Source organism: Nesoenas mayeri (assembly GCF_963082525.1).
Source record: "Nesoenas mayeri genome assembly, chromosome: 4".
In the NCBI taxonomy this organism is placed as follows: domain Eukaryota; kingdom Metazoa; phylum Chordata; class Aves; order Columbiformes; family Columbidae; genus Nesoenas; species Nesoenas mayeri.
This window is the reverse complement of record NC_137540.1, coordinates 66695490-66711714: the sequence shown is the minus strand read 5'-3', so window position 1 is coordinate 66711714 and position 16225 is coordinate 66695490. Positions and strand designations below refer to the sequence as shown.

At 39.4% G+C, this 16225-nt stretch overlaps 1 protein-coding gene across 1 annotated transcript in view; it reads right to left on the bottom strand.

Moving 5' to 3' along the window:
- Nucleotides 1-212: 212 nt before the first annotated feature.
- Nucleotides 213-16225, bottom strand: part of CPZ (carboxypeptidase Z) — a gene marked incomplete at both ends in the record, with an annotated part of 35622 nt that continues 19609 nt past the window's right edge. The window contains 5 exons of the mRNA XM_080343409.1: nt 213-568; nt 2341-2440; nt 5601-5740; nt 6778-6913; nt 10946-11104. Of these exons, the coding sequence (XP_080199535.1) occupies nt 213-568; nt 2341-2440; nt 5601-5740; nt 6778-6913; nt 10946-11104 (891 nt within the window). The remainder of the gene's footprint in view (nt 569-2340; nt 2441-5600; nt 5741-6777; nt 6914-10945; nt 11105-16225) is intronic.

Genomic DNA, 16225 nt, shown 5'->3' with positions numbered 1-16225 from the left:
GATTGAATAGGTGTGCACCATTGGTTTTAATATATAAAAACCACTTGAACATACTCAGTGATGTGGGAAGAGAAAACAAAAGAAGTAAGAGTGCTTTGTTTATCATTTTGTATTCAAATGAAACAAATTTAAATATTACCGAGAGCAGTGGGGGTGTTTGGAGTTGGATGGAAGAGCAGCAGAGCAAGGTGAGCAGAACACTGTGACGCCCTTCAGCGCTGCTTGAGCAGCCACAGAGGTTTGTGTAGGCCTAGAGAGCTGAAGTAGGACCACCACCAGGGCTTCTCCCTGCCCGGTGGTGACCCACCTCGAGCCTCAGCCTGCCTGTGTTGGGCATGAGGGTCAAAAAGTTCCAGTGGGTCGTACGGGTCATACATGTCTTCCATTGAGCGGCGGAGGAGTTTGTTGGGCCAAGCCTCAGCAGGTCGCAACACAAAGTCGACTCTCCCAGCCTGTTTCATCTTGGCAGGAATGGTGACCCTCTTTATCACCCGGCTGTATCCCGCCGCTTGGGCACTGATTATATATGTCCCAGGAGGCAGGAGTCGCCAGTAGTCTCCATCAGCAGCTTAGGAAAGGAAAAAGTACAGTGAAACTGAGCTTAGTTTTCACTCTTACGTCCTTTATAGTTACATACTCACATGTGCAGACAGTGCGAGCATTTAGGGAGAAGGTTTTGAAAATATCTCAGATTTTGATTCAGATTTTGAATAAAGTTCAGATGCAAAGTCTTGAATAACCAAAAAAAGAAAAGACTCCACTTGTGAAAATCTGGCCTTTAGGAGCTAATGGAATAAAATATCACATACAAAATGTCAATAACTGCTGTGTCTGTATCACAGGGAAGGGAAGCTTTCCTTCATGCTTCTTTCCCCTTCGTACAAGCAATAACTCCAAAGAAATTAAATTAATTTAAAACTATGTGAAACTTAAGAAAGTGAAAGCAGAATCCAGGCTGCAATATATATACATATATAAATAGCAGGTCTAAGGAGCTAAGAAATCCCTGCTTTTATTATATTACGTTCAATTACTTTGTAGACATTATAACACATAAGACTATGGAGTCAGAGCTGCAGCTGGTATAAATTGCCATTAGTGTAAAATGGGTGTAAATTTCCTCCAGCTGAAGGTTAGAGCCTGCAGGCAAAAGCAGGGAGTTTTAAAACAGAATATTTATTCTTCATTTTAAATTTCTTTTATTTTGAATGGTAAGTTTCTTAGCTTAGTTAAGGTTGCATTAATGCTACTTTCTCATGGAATTTCTCATTCTCTTTCAACACTGAAATTACAAGATCTTTTAATCATATGACATTCTTAACCCAACCTAACTAAAGAACAAATACTCCTTTTTCCTTCAATGTAAACACATTTTTAATTTAATTCTTAGTTCTTTAAAGGTCCACTGCCAATGGAAAGCCATTGTCTGGGAAAAAGTTTGAAAAAGACCCTAATTCATGCCAGAGTCTCCCACCAGCCTCAAGAATCTGCATCATCTCCACTATTGTATCCCCTCTAATGTTAGTTTTTTTCAAAGCTGGAAAGCATCCACTACATTATAAACCATTCTGGCTTTCTGAATTGATTCAACAACTATCATTAGACCAAAATGTTACCATCCATGTCTTCTATTTTGCACTCCTATGGCCTACCATGTTCACACTGAAATCAATAATAAAATGAGAGCATTGATTTCAGTGAGAGCTTAAAAGCTCAGAACTTTATGATTGTAAAAATTAACAGTTGCATATGCCTCAATACATGTTTACCAGCTGGCAACAGATATAAAGTGAACATAATTCAGTGTTCTGCTTTTTTGCATTTGATATAACTATTGTCCAAAAATTGCATATATTTATGCTTTTCCACATGAATAAAAAAGGTTGTGGGCCCTTTAATCACTGCACATATTTCACTTGTTAAATTCAGTGTGGAACTTATTCTAATGTCTACACCTCATGCTCACAATATTTCGACTAACTTATTCGATCATGACTCTGGACCTTCACATGCTGAGTTACAGCCCCTGAGCAGGGTTATTGCCATATTGCCCCAAACATGAAACTTAAAAGTAGATTTCTGAATCTCATTGAAGACACATTGAGTTTGATGGACAGCAGACAGTTCCAGAAGGAAGTTTTAATGGCAAGGACTACGTCATCCCACAGACAAGACAGACTCAACAGCCAATTTGACACATCTTCTCTATTGTCATTCTAGAAACAGACCCACAGCTGAGTCTTCAGTTCTCAATTAAGGTGCCTTCTCTATCAAATGTGACCAGACTTTTGCAAGTACTTTCACCCTGCCCCAGATAAAAGCTCAAAGTAAAAATATTACCTGTGGTGACATCATGCTGGATGCCCCTGACTGAAATACGAGCATTTTTTATTGGGTTGCCAAACTTATCAGACACAATTCCTTTTATCCCCCGATGAACCTGGCAAAGCAAAACAAAGTAAGATGGCAGATATTTACTACAGTATCAGCTCCTCATCTTCTACAAGGAAACACCTGTAGAGAGTAAACAACTTTCAAGGGGTTCAACCCATTATAGACTCTCTCAGGCACTAATGCCCCTTCAGATCACATCCTCTATTTTGGGAGCTCCAAGAGGGCTGAGGGAGACCAAAAAGGAGCTTTTTTGAGGTAGGTATGTGGCCCTGCATTGAGAAACACTCTTCCACACACATCACTGGCACCTCATGATCTGACTACAGTACTTAAAGACTGTTTCTGAATGTCTGCCCTAGATCCAGAACCACAAAGAAATGAAAAGTTAAGGCTTTAAAGAACAGTCTGATGCTCTATACACAATGAGAAGGCATCACTGGTGCTATAAGTGAATTCATCATGAAGCAGCACTAAAAGATGTGCGAAATAAATCAGACTCAAGCAGAATTGTTAGCTTTCAGACAGTACCACTTATCAAACAACACATTGCTACCCTGGCAGTAGAATCAATTAATGTGGGTTGTATAAGAAAACCAGGTCTTCAGTATTAGTTAAAATATATAGTTTTCATTTGCTTTTACCACATGAAAAGGATCTCAAACTGCTTAGAGATAAAAAACTAAAACTCAACAACTGTCTTGTGATAGACACAATGCTACCAATGTAAAGTGTAAGGATAAGAATAAAATAAGATGGATATTTCTATATTAATACTGCTTAATGTACAATCTTTAGCACAATATGTAGTGAAAACTACAATAGTTTTCAAACACACATATGCATATTAATCAATATATAATATTTAATAATTTCTTAAAATTTGTTAATATTCTTATTTAATATCAGTGAATAGGAATAGGTGAGGGAATTCTTTAGCTACTTGGGACTCATCATCGGTCTGTTGCTGACACTTCACTGTGATTCAGAATGTCATGATAGCAGTGTGTATAATATCCTTTTTCACTTCTCTGCAAGCACAGATTATGGCTGCTTGAGCTGATGAGAAATGTGCTTGGTGACAAACTAAAGAGCAATGTGAATTCTGTCATACAATGAGGTGTACAAACAACTCACTATATTTGACGTTCAAAAAACCAAAACAAAACAGGAAAAAATCAAAGTATTGAAACATTAAACCTCTTTAGGGTTCTTTGTGACAACCTCCCGAAATGAAAATATTTTGTATTAGAAATTCTATATGAACTTTTAAAATGAAAAGTAATGCCATTTTGATTTTTCCCCTGAGCTTCTATGATCAGCCTGAGCTGTTCTTTACTTCGTTTCCTCTCACCCTTCTTTCTCTTCCTCTCATTTTTCCCTCTCCATTATCCAACAGAAATAAAGAACAAAGCAGCAAAACAATGGAAAATTATATTTGCCTTTCTGTTGGAATATAGAGATGTTTAAAAATAAACATTACAATATTCAACTTTACAGTAATTCTTAATATGAAGCTGTAAAAGAAAGGTCTAGTCTAGTGACAGCAGTTTTTTATTTGAGGTGAAGCTGGGCTGTCACTGCTCTTGTTAAATAGATGTTTCATACTAAGCGGAGCTATTGACTGGAGAATTTAGGAACGATTCAGTATAAGGTCTTGAAAACTGTCCCTTAAGAACTATTATGATGAAGCACTGCAATTTGCTTTTCAGCATGAACTTGAGGATTTATCATATGGATAGTGGGTAAATCTGGTCAGAAGAGCCATCTCAGACCCAAATTTAATTTACAGTGTAGACATACTCAAAGTAGTATGACCTCATCCAACTTCGATAATAATTGTGCAATTAGAACACGATGGGATAAAAATAACAAAATTGAAATTTCTTTAACAATGTTGACTTGTTTTGCTTTAGTAAACATACTATTTTTTGTTTCACCTTATGTCTATGTCACATAAGATTGGGTGAGTGTTTTGATACCACTTGTGATGTGGAGAAGAGATCAGTGCTTATGAAAATGAATTCTACTGCGTGTTAAGCCAAGTAGATTTGTACACACACTAAACAGCCTGGTATATATCAGAATAAGAAAAGTTTGAATTGGTTTTGGCAGACTTAATCCTTATCGGGAGTAATTCAGTCATCCTTATCTACAAAGTTGTTTTTCTTACTGTCCTGCATTTACTCAAAAAGCTTTTCCGGCATAGACTTCTACAGTATCTCACACTATAAAAATCTTTACATCTTGAAGACTTCAACTGCAATATATATGGATTTAACCCAGCTCCATTTGGATTCACTAAAACTCATTTTCATCAGACAGCTGTAAAATGAAATGAGTTTGGTGGTCTGTACTGTAGACTTTATTGAATGATAATACTTACCACAAGTAGCAAGAGGTTGTTTAGAAAGGCCATAAAAACACTCCTAACAATTTTAAATTACTGGGTACTCTATCAAAGTAAGGCATGACAAAAAGCTAATCTTGTAATGGCTGAAAGATGAGCAACTTCTGTTTCTGTGTTCACTTACTTATTGTCAGTGAGGTATTTGCTTTTGCTGAGCTTAAACTTATTATTAAAAATGACTTTTAAATGACATGTTTAAATGCTCACAGGCATACAGTTGTTACTTTAGAAGATCAGACTTCTGATCTTTTTAAATTACTTTAATAAAGAAATCAAGCTGAAATGTGTGGAAATGGATTTTCTAGCAAGATACTTAGAACCTGTTGCTGTGCAGTAGGGCTGGGGTCACAAACATGGAATATGGAAAGGAAAAAGTTCCAAGAAGCTCTCTGGAAAGCAGATCTTGGTTTAACCTTCAAGAGAACGGATAATCTTAAAAGTCTTTTCCAACCTAAATGATTCTCTGTTTCTGTGATTCATACTTTTCTGAATATATAGGTGTTCTCTAGCATAAAATTTTGTATAGCTGATTTATCATGTTGCACAAAGTATTTACAGACAATTCCCTTTTCCACTGTTTTTAAGACTTTACAGTCCTCAGTCTCCATCCTTACTGCAATACAGGAAAATATTATCTGTGTGTCCTGCTGGACAAACTGAGACACCGAGTCCTCTGGTGTAGTATGGTGATTGATTCGGTGCTATCTCAAAAACTGGAGAAAGAGTAAAGAAACAAGTATTGACAAAGAATGAAGAAGAAAAACTGTAAGCACAAAGGTCTGTAAAAGCAGAGCCGTACCATTTCCATGTAATTCAAAAGGGCATCTCTGTTTTCATGCCAGATTGTGAACAGCTCTTCCTCCAAAGGAAACTTTTCACATCCTACCTCCACAGTCACTTCAAAGCAATTTGTGTGAAGGTAATTAAAATCTGCCATGCCTATAGGTTTAAAAAGAAAAAGGAGACATCATGAACAAGCCATGTAACCTTTAACTGGAGCTTTGTTGTTGCAGTCAGCTGAATACAAACCCTGTGGGTATAGATTAATATATTGTAAAGAGAGTGCATGGCCAATTTATAAAAAGTGTTCAACAGATTCAGAATTCTACAACTCGTTTCAACTGTGAATTAACTAATGATAATGACACTTCTTTCAGGTGAAAAAGCTTTATTTTAAATTATTATTCACCTGACCAAGAAGTAGTGATAGAGAGAGAAGGATTGTTTAATCACGGTAATTGGATAATCGGCTGTATCAGAGGTGATTGCCATGGGTCACCAGCAAAGAGATGACCTTTTGCCATTAGTATGTTCAAAACTATTTCTGGTCAAAAGACATTGGATATAATTTTCAGAAGAATGTAAGCCAAAGATATTTAAACCTAATTCTCACTTATCCCCCAAAGCCCCCTAAATGCCTTGTTTCAACATAATTATTTGAGATTCAGCTGAATCCTATCTGAAAACACAACTGAAGAACTGCTGAAATTTTTGTGAACACTGACATTACATCCATCCCAGTATTTCAGAAATCTGGAAGAAAAACTAAATACTATTATTGGGGAAATCAAATTAGCAACCTCAGCACAGATGAATGGGATGTTTGTTGTAGTTTTTCTTGGAAAAAAAAAATATATTTAAACTACACTTGCATAGTCTGCAGGATGGATTCAAATTCGTGCTTCTGAGGAAGGAGAGCATAGCATCAAGCATTTGTTTCTACACTTCATATTTCAAAACTAGAATGACATTACATGCAATAACAAATCTGACCCTTTTATAACTTGTAAACTGCTGGGGTCATATCAGGGCTGAATGCACCCCACTGGCATATAAATGTTACCAACATACATTTTGCTACTTAAATCCCTTACAAGTTACTGAAATGAATAAAATTATTTCTTTCAAACCCTTGTGTCTCATAAAGGTCATATAGAGGTTTTACCTCACTTGATATGACGGTAAAGTGGTTTTACCTCCAGTGAAGCTGTACCACTCAGCACCATTTATAATACCTCCGCGTTTTACAAAATTTCCACCGCAACGATGTTCGGATCGGTCTGAGATGACTGGATGTGCATCTGCGTAGGCTTTAGCCAGCATTTTAAACATCTGTAACAGAAGGGTTTGAAATACATTTGCTTTTACAAGCTGTAAACATGGTCATTGCTGCTAGTAACTATGGCTGTTATGAGCCCAGACAATGAGCCACCCAGAGCCCTTGAGGCCAATGGAGCAGGTGGAGCTCCATGCAAGGATATTTTGCTAGGAAGTTTTCACTTGTCCTCTTCTCCAAGGTCCTTCTCTGCAATTCAATATATTTAACCAGAGATAACACTAAATATCAGTGGATTTTGTGATACTTGGCTTCAGCCTATCACTTTGGGCAGGAGTAGAGGCCTTGCTTGGTTGTACTTCAAGTCCCAGCTTTTAAATCTGAAATTAGCTCTCCCCATTATGTTTTAGCTCTCTCTGTTTTCACCCTTTCAAAAATACCCACACCAGCCTCAGCCCAGCCAGATCTTCACATTGGCTGCTGCAGTTTAAAATAGTGTCAATTTGCTTTGCACTTATCACTCACACAGGACAACCTGCCAGTTTGATCTCAATGACAGTTGCTTCTTTGTGGGGTAGAAACGATTTCTAAAACGCAGAGGATAGGATGTGGTGATGGAGGATGTCACTGCTGATTTCCTAAGAGTGTTGATACTGATGAAGAGCAGAGGAGTCACCACCCAGAAAGGAGAAGTGACAGGTACATGTAGTGAAGACAGAAGAAACCGCAGTGATCTGCAGAAGCCATTTATTTGAATCTGGTTCCTGACATTTTTCTCCAATGTTTATACCAAATTTGTACAGAAATGCCCCCTCTCCTTTTTGTTTATCTGAACCTCATCTACAAAAGCTATAATTTCAGATTTCAACATTGAAATGACAGCAACTATCAGATACTACTAGATGCATCATGAGTTCCATACTGTATTGCTTAACACAACATGTGCAAGAAGTTGGGTGGCTAAAATCCTATTTTTAGAAGTGATCAAGGATAAAGACCAAAATGAACAAGCACACAATTTTCATCTAATATTTACAGACGTTTCTAGTAATCACAAAGCTGACCCAGTTATAGGATCAGGTAGGTGACCAAGAAAAGGTGGAATGAGAGTGATATGTAAAGACATTTTACCAAAATATTTCTGATGATCAAACACTATAAAACCTGACTTATTACAAAATTCTTTTGCATCTCCCTTGAGTTTCTGTATGCCTAAGTATTGCTCAGTCCAGTTAATTACATCTCCTTCAAACTTCTGCTGGAAAGAAATGTATGTTAATTAAATATGTTAAGAAGATATTTTACTGCCAATAGTTTGAGCTAGGCCAAATATATTTAATTTCTATAGGAATTTGGGTTCTATTTCTGAACCTTCTGTAGAAGATAGATATATGCTAGAAGTTTGCAAGGTGCCTGTGTCACTTAGGCTATGTTCCCTATCTTTCCTAAAGGAATCTGCAGATGTTTTGTTTCTAAATATGAAGCCTTTCTTCTCTTGTTTCATTCCAAGAGGCATAAGGCTTTTGCCTGACCACATGTACAAGTGAACGAAGATGTGTAGTAGTGAGAAGACAAAGCGAGAAATCCAAAATCACATTAACTTCATTAAAAAACAAATGAACAAATAAAACTTTAAAAAAAAAAAAAAGTTAAAATATGCTTGGATAGCTCTAATAGTTATATAGTTCTTATCACTTAGTAGTTAAGGTATGACTGGTCATGGACCTCAAAAAATTGTAGACATTTCAGTATAATAAAGTGGAACAAAAAAGGAAGAAATGCAGAGGAATCCATGTGACTTTTGAAGCATGATACTTCATTTTGTAGGATGGAATCAGTGCTGTTACCTTGGCCAGTGCTTTTAACCCACTGACTGTCACCAACTGGGTTTTTCGGGGTAGGGGAAGGCAGCATTCCCTTTCAACAAAGGGAGTGAATTTAACTTGGTGAACATCTTTCTGCTCTAGAGAGCAGAGGCACCAAAGGCATGCTAAAACAATCCATCTCCACAAAAGCCAGAAAATGGGAAAGTTCTGGATTAAATGAGCTGAACCAGGTGGAAGAATATGAGCATAAGGACAAGGTCCAACTGTGAGACTCCTTGGTCCAAGCAGGTACGAGCCCAAGCTGCAATGCAGACTGAAGAGGCTTGAAATCCGCAGTGTCTTGGGTCCTTGCATTACTACATATACACCATGAGGGACACGGGGAGGTGCCAGCACCCAGATGCATTTTCAAACAGGGCAATCTGGTTTGAATGTTCTTTATCAAATGCAGAATTTGAGGTTTTTAAAATTCTGGCCATTGTCTACACTTCAGCATTTCACCCTGGCCTGTGGCCAAGGCTATAAACTTGCCTCTATTCCCCTTGCACTGCAAATTCGACAGGTCAGTGGTCAAAAACAGGGTTATGGGTAATGTATGGCAGCTAAAACAAGTTGCTATATTTTGAGATGCATGTTCACCAGCAGTAGCAGCTGCAGATGACATTACTTAAATGCAGGTCAGTTCACAGGTACAGGTTTTATAATTTTCTGGGAAAAATTTAAAATGATCCTGGTAGTGTTGCTGAGGTTCCTGTGCCAACTAATTTGAAAAATCGAGTTTAATTGAGGACATCCCGAGCTCTCCTCTGTATGTTTAAAACTTCCAAGTCTGTAGTTATCTTCCCAGGCTTTACAATCACTGACTGTGCAGCAGCCTCAGGTGTGAGGTCCTGCATCTTGCACTGTTGCAAAGCAGGGATGCAATTAGGGCTTGCCCAGCTAGGCACTGCATTGGGATGGGATACTTTGCACATATGACCACATTGTTTCACTCAAAACTCACATGTGGTCTCTAACTGGAGATGATGGAGGGACCACTGTCCTTCCATCCCACCAGTGAACTGCTTGATAAGACACACATGACTATATTCCTCTGCTATCTACATGTAGATTAGGATACTCATTGCCCAGGAGATGCAATATAAATGCACAGGTTTATGATTTCCCCATGTACTCACGAAGAGCTTCTGTAGCTTTCATTACCACCTGGCAGGCATTTCTCACATGTGCTTTTTACAGTGCAGTGCCTAGTCTATTTTACTGCTAAAGCATTGTCACACATGCAGAGTCAGTAAGTATGGTACAGCTCAGAAAAAAATGGATTGATATAAATATGTTTAACAGTCATAGATATTTAAAAATTTAATAGGTGCTGTTGAGAACTGTCACTTTAGAAGAAGTCAGCCTAGAGATATGCTCAAAGAGAATAAAGTTAAAGATCAACTTCCAATTACTTTCAAATGTAGTTCATTATATAAAGAACCACTTTCTCTTAAGTGACCAGGGACATTTTTAACACACACTAGAAGGCTGGAAAACTAGATGTTCTCCTAGTGGGCATGTCGGCAATGAATACTAGATTGAGGAAACCAAAGGGAAATAGGAAAGATGGCAAAAAATTTCACAGAAGATTTACAGTGAGTCCCAAATGGGCGGCTTTCCAGGGACAGAGGAAAAAAACATTCCCATTCATCTGACCTGGAATAAATGTTACAAGGCTGCCACCATATGGCAGACAGCTTTTTGTGTGTGTGTGGTTTTTTGTTTGTTTGTTTTGTGGGGTTTTTTGTTTGTTTGTTTGTTTGTTGTTTTTTTTTTCTTCCTTTCCTTACCAATTTCAACAGAAAATAACACTGCTGGTCAGGCTTGTTCCTTTTCTCCTGGAAATCAGTGGTAAAAAAAAACATAGCTTTCACCCTTTAAATAGTAAAAGCCTGGCTTTTCCTAGCCTGTGCTTTGTCAAATTGTGTTTGGCCTCACAAAAATGGGTGAATCTTTACAGATCCAACTGATAGTGTGTAAATGATCCTATATTTTAATGCACCTTAAATAAGTGTATAAATCATATATTATATATGTACATATACATGCATTATATATAAAAATGTGATTTATTGACTATTTAATGCATGCATTCATACATATGCAGATATGTATACAATCTAAGTAAATAGAAGTTTGACACTTGTTAAAAGAAAAAGATTCCACAGTTTCAGACATGGAAACCATATTGATATGCTCATCCTGCAAAACCAATATTACCTTCTCATCAGGTGTGGGGGAGAACATCTTTTCTTCCATAGGATGCCTTGAGTAGTCATAAGGGTAGGTCACAACTAGCTCACCCCCATGGAGGCTGGCAGAGAGCACAAATGGGATAGACCTCAACCACTTCATGACTGCTTTTGTCTCAGGGGCCACCTGAAATCCAGGACAAAAAAAAATATCTGTGAGGATCCATGTAGCTCCAAAGCAATTTGGTCCTGGGCAGGATGACACCCAGCAGAGAAGGGAGTGTGTCAGACAGTACAACCATGACAGTCTTTGGCTCTTCCATCTCAAAGTGTCGGTTTGCTCCAGGGAACAGATGAGACACACTGTTCACTGTGGAAAAAACGGGGGGGGCGGGGAATAGGCAAAAGAATAACTTTATTACGGTGACATTTTCAGCAGTTCAAAGTGTTGATGGCAACATTTTAGACTTGAAAAATTTTGTCTTTGAGCCACTACTTGCAAACCAAGGTCCTTACCTAATTTCGTTTTCAACTCAGCAGGATTGACTTTGGGTGGATAAACTGAAATACAGGGACCAATTTGTAATTGTCAGCACTTATTTGAAATAACATTGTCTCGTTTGCTACCCTTTGGTCCAGGTGCATCTGCAAATAAATTAAAACTAATGCATAGGAAGGCCAGCAATGACTGCAGTTTACCTGAAGTGAATTGCTCTAGATAAATAGCAAAATTTGTCTTTCTGACAGTCCATTCTCAGAAACAGTGGCCAAGGGAAAGGGCACCGGACGGACTCCCAGAGATGCTCAGGCACTCATTTGCCCGTGGCATACGGGTGGCTCTTTCATCCCTTTTCCTGAGCGGGGATTTCAGGGACCTGCTCTGCTGATAGTCAATTCTTAGGGGTAACAGTGTCATCTGGTGGCTGGTCCCTGCAAGCCCAGACACAGGGCCGTGCCCCGCAAAGAGCTGAGGCTCCTTTCCCTGAAGCTCGTGAGGTTACCAGGGGAAAAGTGGGTGAAGGCAGAGGCTGCTAATCCGGGCTGTGCTTTGCACAAGTGCTTATATGCAGGTTTTTAAAAAAATGAGCAAGATATGTTATGACAGACATCTATGCATCTATGTAGGGCTGCTAACATTGCATATCACTCTTTGCTTTGATTCCATCAGCAGTTAGAAAATCATCCAGACGGTATCCCAAAGTGGCTAATGACTAGTAAAAGTGAATCAAGCAGCAAAGTGCAGGGAAAAAACCCCAAACCAAGACCAAATGAACAAACAAACCACAAAACAAACAATCGAACAACAAACCAAGCAAACCAAAGCCCTAAACACCTATACATTAGAGTTGCAATAATAGTAATTCCTTTTTTTTCTTTTGTATCAGTCCCTATCCTGCTATTGGTAAATCACAGCTCTGGGGATGGAGTGGGTAGAACAAACTTAGTGTTGAGCAGGGAAAAGCACTGTGAAGCAAACGTGCACTATGCATGTATTACAGCTCCCAACAAAGAGGTAGAAAGCAAAGGGTCTCAGGAAAAGCAATGTCTAAATACAGTTTTACCTGGAGTTACTTAGGAAGATATCACTCTGTCCATTCCTGACCTAAGCAGGAGGCTACCTCCCTTCAGATGCCATAATTATTAACTGAGTACTCCTAGTTTCCTTAAAACACCATTCTGTAGTCATTGAGCTGAACTAGTGTCTCCAGCCACAGCAGCTGTGCTATTTGAAAATCCCGTACCTTGTACTTGTGAAGTACACTGCTGTAAAGTGGATTACTGAATCTGTAGTTTGTAGTTAGCATATGGACACAAGTCAGATTGAGCCGTTTGTCCTCAGGAGAAACAGACCTTGTCCATTTTATCTATCAGCCTAGTGGTAGCCTGAATCTCTGTGTTGCAGACTTTTCAATCCTGGTACTGTAAAGAGACAACTTAAATGTAAGATGAGACATAACAGGTAAAGTCTGACCAACTCAGGAATGCACAGAATGCACTTCGCACACCAGAAACCCAGACAGGGTTTTTTGTATAATGTGAAGATTAGAAACAGAGTTTCCAGGAAGGGCATGACCTGAAAAACATATTTAAAAAAGACAAATAAAGGGCACTCTGACAGGAAAAGACAAATTCTCTGCACCTTTTGCAGTCTCACACGCTCACTCACAGAAGACAAATGTAGGAGAAGAAAACAGCCCACCAGGCTTCATGACAAGGAACCTGGCAGTGTCCAAAGTATGCTACCTGCAGCAGTTGAAGCATTTACTTTTCTGGTCTTTGTACAGTGCATCTGGGATCATCTAATAACAATTAATCCCAGGGGAATTTGGGACTGAACAAGCCACTCTCGGCTGTGCCATGAAAGCACTTTGTTCATCCTTTGAGCTCATCTCTTCTGAAGAGCAGAAGACCTCAGGTGACTTGTGAGGAGCTGCAAGTGGCACTGCCTGTCCCATAGATCCCTGTTTGGGGTTCACGGGGTGGCTGAGGAGCTGGCAACAAGCCTGCATCTCCCAAGCTCCACAGCACCAGCCCTCCCCAGGATGACACTGCCCCCAGCTCCCAGCAGCTCCTTGCCCTGCCAGCAGCTGCCCCAGCTCCCGCTGCCCAGCCAGAGAGGGCACGAGTGATGCCAGAATCAGCCCTGCTTTCCAACAGCAGTCTGTGGCCTCGATAAGAAGATTTTAAAGTTGCTTCTGTATTTCAGTGAGCAAGGGTGAAATTCACAGTTTTACTCAGAGAGTTCCTAAATTTAGTCCCTCCCCCTGATTAGCCAACTTGCTCACTAGGTACCTGCACAACCCACGAGACACTGCTGTGTCAGAGAGACAACGTCTTATTGAAGTGAATGTTGTGGAAAATCAGGAGTTTCAATGTCACTATTTTTATCTTAATAACATTTCAGTGACATCATGTACGGTGATTAAGGCTTTGAAATGTGCACATCCTGGTTCAGCTCCACTGGATGATATCAGATGCTATCTATGTCACTCTGGCCTTTGACTACTCATAGACTTTTCCTTTAATGTGGGTTCTGTGGGTTTTGATTTTTTTTTCACCAGGGCTCTTGCTTTTTAGTCAGACAAGATCATTCTGAAAGTATCCATCTCACAAGAACAATTCGGTGCAAAATTAGAAAACAGCTAAATTATTCCTGCATAAGTATATTGAATGGCCACTACCCTTTTGAGACCTGAATCTCATTTCTGTCAATTACACTGCAATTAGTCATTGTCTCCATGGCTTTCAAAGATCTTTTTCTTTTTAGAAGCAATCAGACTCATTTTGCTGAAGACTATGCCAGCCTCCACTGGCACAGACCTCCATATTCTGTACGAATCATGCCAATTTAACTGACTTCATTTCAGATGAAGCCTAAAGTCTCTCAGTCTGAGCCCTCAGAACACTTATTACAATTATTCATAATAGCGGGGAACAAAACGCACTGTACAGCAAGGGTTACGGGGATGCAGGAGGTCTCCTGAGTTTATGGGATTGTCTGGGAGCTTGCTTTCCATTTTCTCATCTTTATACAATGCCCTGCAATACTCAGATAATTACTTTAATAAGGCAGGTAATAAACACTCTTAAATAAATGAAAGCTGAGAGGCTGGTGTTGAAATATCCAATCTAATGTTTTTTGCATGCACAAAGCCAACTACTGTGAAAGCCATGGTTCATCTACCTGACAAAATTGAAGCTCATTATGGAAGACCCAATTTTTCTGTCCTGTGATACCACTGGTGGAGGAGGGGGACTTGAGTCTGTGAGACTTCTTATTGCTAGGTTTCTGAACCATGTGACATTGCAGTTGTGGTGCCATCCAGGTCATGGACAAACTGCTTCCCTCATTTGTTCTGCAAAGCACATATATTTGTAGATGCTTTGGGTGTTATTAGGTCAGGACCCACTTTGGGGTCAAGAGAGCATCTAGAGGTTCTCTGAGGTTTGGTGTTGGACTATCATCTTATTTCAGTTTCTTCTTCAATAACAATAAAAGGTTTGGAGGACAAGGAATGTGTTTATATACCAGGGTCTGCATCCAATGAGGCAGAGCTCAGACAGAGGGTGGTTGTGTGCCACATCTTCCTGATTCCTTGCCTGTGGTGACAGACACCCTGGTGTGACTGGCATCCTGTATATGGGGCACAGCTTGCCATGGCAATGGGATAACTGTGGGAGAAATGCTGGGCTGTCTCCATCCAGCCCTCTATAAAATGCTATGATGTTCCACAGCATCTAAGAAAGCTAAATACATGGTTGTAAAAATGACTTCTGCAAGTAGCTGCCTAACACTGATCATCCCAAAGACCAGCAGAAGGACCAGGGCAGAAGCAGGACTTGGAGGAGGGAGCAAGCAAGTTAGAGCCAGAAAATCCAGGGAGTTATGGGCACTCTGTGCTGCACAGTGTGGGACAAGCTCACAGCTTGCACCAGCTACTGACACAAAAAGGAGCCAAAGCCATGTTTGTCCTTCCTCTGTTGTGCTTGGGCCTTCAATTGTGTACCTCTGGACTCAGAGAGAGTGCACATACAGCTGGTGGGTGTTCTTCATCCCTTCCTTCATACTTCGAAGTCTGCTGCACAGCCATTATGTCCAGACTGAAAGGGCAAAAGTAGCTTTCCTGGATACTTCCATGGAAAACTAAAGGCATTTTCAATGACTTTTTTTTCCAAAAGGAAAACCAGTAACTTCTCCTTTCAGAATTCCTGAGCATCTTTCCCATCTGAGGCTCGGCACTCACTCACATTTACCAGCTCATTGTTATCTCTCATTATTCAGTCAAAAGTTGGAAACTGTGAAGCTTGTGACCTTATACTTATTTAGAAATCTAATGACATGAGCTGGGATCTATATGATTACATTCATAAAATAAACTTATTCCACTTAGTTACGTTAAAAATAAGTGGTCTGCTACAACATGCATTACAGAGATTTTCACAGCCATTCATCTTCAATATACACATTATCCCAAGAAAGTGAGACCTTTTATCCAGTTTCAGTACTGTGAAATGTGGTACCAAGACACTGGGGCAGCATCACAGATGCCTTTGGGATTTAGACCTGGCCTCATATGAGATCACCTGCAGCAGAGAAGAAAACCAAAGTATGGTCTCTCAAATCTTCTGCTGGAATGATCCTGTTCCCCACCTATCTGAGGCTCTGTATGAGCAAAAAAAAAAAAAAAAATAAAAAAATTGAATTACAGTAAAATGAGTTTAAAAGCAGAAGAAAAGCCAAGATCCCAAAATAAGAACTAGTGAATTAGGTTCTTGTGTTTCTTGTTTTGAGATGGACTAAGTTCCT